The sequence below is a fragment of the Trachymyrmex septentrionalis genome, unplaced genomic scaffold, assembly GCF_001594115.1.
Source record: "Trachymyrmex septentrionalis isolate Tsep2-gDNA-1 unplaced genomic scaffold, Tsep1.0 scaffold97, whole genome shotgun sequence".
Classification (NCBI taxonomy): domain Eukaryota; kingdom Metazoa; phylum Arthropoda; class Insecta; order Hymenoptera; family Formicidae; genus Trachymyrmex; species Trachymyrmex septentrionalis.
In genome coordinates, this window is record NW_017306160.1 from 701,360 (window position 1) to 707,367 (window position 6,008).

Sequence of the window (6,008 nt, forward strand, 5' to 3'; positions counted from 1 at the left end):
ATAAATAAATTATATATATGGAAAATATTATTTAAATTCTTAAATTTACGAGATTTTTATTTTTAAATAAATGTATATAAATTTAATTTAAAGTCAATATAAACGTATAAATTTACTATTAATTTACATATTTTTCAGACTAAAGTCTACTATTTATTGTTAAAGTAATTTATATATATACAATGTACGTTTTTATATTTTTTTCTGGAAATAAAAATCATGTAAATTTCGGACTTCAATACTTTTTTTTCTAAACATATAGAATTTTTATAATGTAATTAAAACGATTAGTCAAAATTTAGTCTTTATAACTGAAAATAAAGTGCACGCGTGTGTATATATAGTATACACAATCGAAACTTACATTTTGATAAAGTGTACTTTAATATATAATTTTGAAGTATAATTTCCTTTGGATAAATTCTTCACAATTTCTTTGGGATAATTCTATTGAGAAACATATGATAAAACGCTGATGTGTTTGATTATCATGATTACAATGATGGATGTATCAATGATACGTTTCTTCCAGTTTGTAATAGCTGAGACAACATTATTGCTACGACAGTCGAACAATACGGAACGATTCTAACGATTCTGTTCCTCGTGACGCCTGCTCAAATCAGGCTCTTGTCTGACAATCATCACGTTATTCGATGGACGAAACAGCGTTAATTATTCCTGTTAATTATAACGACAATTGTTATCGGGGTCTCGCTCGCGCGGTATAACCGTGAGAGAGATTAATTTTGGAGATTGTCGCTTTAAATGTGTATTTACCTCCGTCCATGTATGTTTACACTTTTTACAACGTGCAAGTGTTGTCTGACAAGGTAACACGAAAAGTGACGCCCGCGCCGTAAGATCCGGCTCCATTTTGTATCCGCGAGGCAAAGCGATCACACGAATAATTTTTTCGTCATGATGCGTTGCATCGGCGTGTCGTTTGCGGCGAGGATGATCGGAGCATATACGATGGTAAGTTCAAGATTTCATGTGTTCAACTCCTCATATTCTTTTCATACATTCGTATAATACAGCGTTATCTAATTCACGTATTACCTATAACTAGATTCTAATATCGAATGCAATCGTATCGAAGAAAAGAAATGTGATATCGGAAAACGTGAATGTTTACAATAATTATTGTCACATTGTTATAACAATTACACATCAAGAATATGTCCAATGTGGAATATAAAACCTGCTTCATTCTCCTTTGATGTAAGCACACACATAATGTTTCCGGTGCCGAGATAATAGATGATTATTTTATTGAATTCAAAATCAAATTAATTAATCATACTTTCTACGTCATTCTAAGTCTAAAATTTAGATGCGTTTTAAGGGAAATTTTCTGTATTACTTTTACGTTAGAGATATTTTTATTCGTAGTAAAGCAACTATTTCATTTAAAAAAATAAGCAAAATACGATAATACAAGAGTAACTCCTAAACAGTCGTTCAAATATTTTTGTACAAAGATATACCGTTTTGAAAATTTATACCAATCATTATGTTAATACATATATTTTTATATTTATTTGTAAATCATTCATCTTTTCGTGTATTTATTCTTTTTTCAGTCCATTTCGATTTTATTAATAAACGTGTTGGTAAGCAAGTTTTTTTCAAGAGATAGCGATGATGATTTTTTCGAATCTACCAAGGCTTGGGCTATACTAGGATTAAATTGGATGCAAGCAATGCAGAAGTACGTAGTGGGGAAGAAAAAAGGTAAGACTTAACATGCTTATTATTAAATACGCGAATTGCTTCCACAAACTGAATAACGTAACGTTGTACATTTTAGCGGAAAGTGCCTTGATATGTTTTCTCATATATGCCGTCTTGTTTCTGTCAGCGAGTATATTCCTCACTATAGGATCGCTATCGGTGAGTGTTCGAAAGAAAATTGAATAGTTTTTTCTGCTCGAAAACTAATCGATTTTAAGTTAACCAAAGCTGTTTAATTTATGATTACACGAAGGAAGATTATTCAACTAGTTTGTGAGATAACTTTGCTATACAGTTTATTTTTTGTCTTTATAGTAATTTTGAATTTATTTATGTCTAAATTAATTTTGAAAATTATTTAAATTCCGATAAGTATTCCGAGAAATTTTACAAACCTTTTAATTTCTTTCTTCGTAAAATATTTAGTAGCAAATTATTTTTTACAATACTCTGTTCTTCGTAAGCGAAGTATACGATTTTCATTGTTTTCTTACGATAAAGGTCGTAGCGATATCGCCGATCGAATACAAATTCGTCAAACATTCTTTATCCGCGAGATGTATTTTGGGCACGTAACAGCCTTGTCTCAACTCGCTAACGACCACGCTAACTTCCGCGTACGTTCACAGAAGAGACATACGGCCGCCGTGCCTTGGATGTATTTACAAATGGGTAGCGTAATAGATCAGACTGTGTCGCTGTGCAATCATATGATATATGATCAACGAACTACCTTATATTTTTGGTATACTACGACATGCAGTCTCTATTTGAGTAAGTATTCTAACCTTTTTTTATGATTTAATGTAAATATTGTATTTTGAAAACTGAATTCTGAATACATATATCTATATCCCGAATATTACCTTTGAAATGAAGTCTATTGATTAAACACAAACAAACGCTATTAATCTAATTTGTTCTTAAAATAAAAGTTTGAAAATTATTTGATAATATAAATAGATCGAAAAGATATATTTTTATGAATCACTATCAAAGCAAACTTTACTCTAAAAGAAATCTTAACGAAAGTATTTAATGAAAGAAATATCCATTTAGGGTTATGAATGATGTTTAATGATCTATTATTAAACCTGTCGTAAAAATATATTGATTTTCCTAAACTAAAAAAAATATGACATATTTTATACAAAGATGATTGACAATAATTACAGTGTTGAGTGTGTATTTCTGGATGGTCGTGGAAGCAGCCCGAAATCAATGGTACAACGAGCAAGATAGAGATGCGAATTATGAATCGTTCGTGTTAAATACTGTATCAACGTCCACGAATAGCAATCCGAAGTCACCGTCCTTCCTCTCGCAACATTTTTTAATGTTTGAACAATCGCATTCGTCGACGATTCTGCCTATATAGCAGGAAGTCCGTAAAGAAACATGAACAATCCCAAAACTACCCAGACAATATAAAGAATCCAAAAGAGAGACATAAGATGTTTTTGGCGTCTTCAAGACGTCTTATGTCTCAATGCGTTGTCTGGGTATCCTGATAGCTAGACTTGCCGCCTAAGGTAAACTTGCCAGAACTTATAGGATTGAGGATGATATTTACAGAACTATATGAGAGGAAGAAGACTGAGAAGTTTCTTAATACTTCATTATCATTATAACTTATAAAGCGGTACCTAGACGCTCAACGTTAGCACAATTGTTTTATACAATATTATCGATGCTCTTTTTAAACAATTTAAAACAAACTGTCTAGAAGCTCAGCACAGGTTCTAGACGATCAGTAATATTGTACAATATCAAATATTGGATAATAACATTAATCGTCTAGGAGCCGCTTAAGACGCGCTCTATACATAATATATTTATTTACTAAATATGACCCAACTATTTTTGTAATATAAATAAATACCTACTTATAAACACATCTCTCATGTTCAACTGCGTAAAAATTTTTGTCTCTAAGATTTTCATAGGATTATATTATTTTATTAATATAATTTTTGCTTTGGTATTTATTTTGGCAATTGATTGATGTGTTAAAGATTTGGTCCTGTTAGTAACTAATCGTGATAATTAATATTTACATAAAACGTAAAGATTAATTATCACGTGCGCGCGAAAAAAAAATTGATAAAATAAAATATAAAATTTTAATAAGGACATGTTAAATAAAAGTAAATTTAATTAAACGTGTCCGAAATAATATGTAAATTTCAAATAATACATGTAGAAATATTTGATTAAAAAATATATGATTTTTCAAAGATTATGATATTTATTCGTATTATATTGTATTTATATGACCTTAATGTTTTTATTCGTACGCTATATATGAAATATGAATTTCTAAGAATTTAGATGTTAAGCCGGCAGAACATCTATTGATCTTCCTTGCCTAATGGAATATACGCGAGCCACTAAACTTCGCTGCGGTAAATCCCAGTTTCGAAACGGGGGAAATGTATAATAATGCGGAGAGTAACTTCATAAATCAGTCGGGAGATGCAACTAATAGAGTGTATCAAATGCGCCCCCGGCGGAGCGTGCTTGCATAGAAAATATGAGAAATGGCCGCGTTTTACGTCGAAATACTTTTAAACTTCCTGGATTCGAATTGCACGCAAGCATATTCGCAATACAGGATCGACCGTCTCTTTAGATAGAGGTCGATTTGTCCGAGAATGGCCACAACTTTTCGCAATACTCTTGAGAATGGTGATCAAATGTACAATAGATGATAGAGAAAAGCTCTCGATACAATTTATTGGAGATATTTTGTCGTATCGATTTCATATAACATATCTATTATGTTTTCAAGAAAATATATTCTAATAATAGCACATATAACATCTATTTGTTATTATATGTATACATATATTGAAAAGAAGTAAGGAGTAATCTTTATATTATTGAATTTCATATTATTTCAAAAGTAAATGTGAAATAATTTAAATTTTTGTTTGATAAGTTACTCTCTCTTTTTATTTCCGTTTCTAGAAATAGATAAATGGTGTTTTGTTAAATCTTGATTAATTTTAACTGAAACGTTCGTGTACGTGTGAGACTTTGTTAACACATCTACTATTATATTCAGTTATATAAACAGTTCATAAAGGAAATTTCTATTTCTATTTATAATTTCATTTCCAGAAAATTATTAGAGATAAATATTTTCTAAATAACAATTTTCTAAATAACAAAACTTACAAATGTTTTTTAACTTTCTGTTGCTAAAGGAAGTAACCTAAAGCAAGTAATATATCCGTTAAAGTAAGACGAAAAAAAAAAAACAAATGTTTTTGTTAAACGATCTGTTCAATATTTTGTTAAATTATCTTTCTCTCGTGACGAGGAATAATACTTCTGGATTTTTCAGTCGTCGACACGGTCTTGGCGCCGAGGACAGACAGAAAGCGGGTTGCGCGACGTGGTTGGTTGCCGCTGCTTTTAAAAAGAACTGAGCGAGTCAATTTGTAGGCTGTCGCAAACTTTTAAAACACTAGTTGACAGCCATTCCACCCCCGTCGCGACGCCCGTTCAACCGTCCTGAAGAATTCCTCCGTCTCTCTCTTTCTCCGTCTCTCTCTTTCGCTCTTCCCATTTCCCTTTCGGTCTCTCTTTCCCTCTTATTCCTCGACTGCGCTACCGATGAAGGACCGGGGTACCACCCCTGCGTGTCGCTGCAGCCGATGGATTGTAAAATAAAACTAACTTGGCTCTTTCGTGGCTCGGGAACGGGAGTACTGGCGAAATCTCATTCCCGCGGATCTCTTTTATTTTCATGTACCCCTTTTTTACTCATTCCCCGCGCAACGAAGGGAACCAGACGGTTGTTGAGTACAATCAGCGAGTCACGTCTGTTTAAAGAAATGTTTGCCTTCTGCGGGAAGCTTAATGAGACCTCCGTCTTACGGGATTCATGCTTAGTTGCTAAAAGTATTGCAACCCTTTATCTCTTTATTTTAAGTCATAATTAACCAGTATTCGCCCGTTTCAAAGAAATATGTAGCATTGTACATTGTAATACAAAATACAATACAAAATCATCAATTGTTTGTTTTAATATTGCAATGAAACATCGTTTTGAAAGGTTATTCACAATTAGCGGCATTAAATGCGTAAATGGATTAAACATAGTAGATTATTAATATTCATATTATATAATGTGTGTTTATTGATTATATCTGATATAAATTCTGATCCGGGAGTTGTGCTATTCCAGAATCTTTCTAGCTCCAGTCATATTTCCGCACTTCAAAACTTTACCGTCCTTCTGGGTGATTTCCTTCAAAACAGAT

The 6,008-nt window shown here is 32.1% G+C and overlaps 1 protein-coding gene across 1 annotated transcript; it reads left to right on the plus strand.

The window, feature by feature from the left end:
• The first annotated feature begins 858 nt into the window (after positions 1–858).
• Positions 859–3,318, plus strand: LOC108756221. The gene is made up of 5 exons (XM_018499845.1): positions 859–978; positions 1,587–1,737; positions 1,814–1,896; positions 2,367–2,511; positions 2,913–3,318. Exons 1-5 carry the CDS (start codon positions 922–924, stop codon positions 3,113–3,115), a joined length of 639 nt encoding a protein of 212 aa, XP_018355347.1. The 5' UTR covers positions 859–921; the 3' UTR covers positions 3,116–3,318.
• The last annotated feature ends 2,690 nt before the right edge of the window (positions 3,319–6,008 follow it).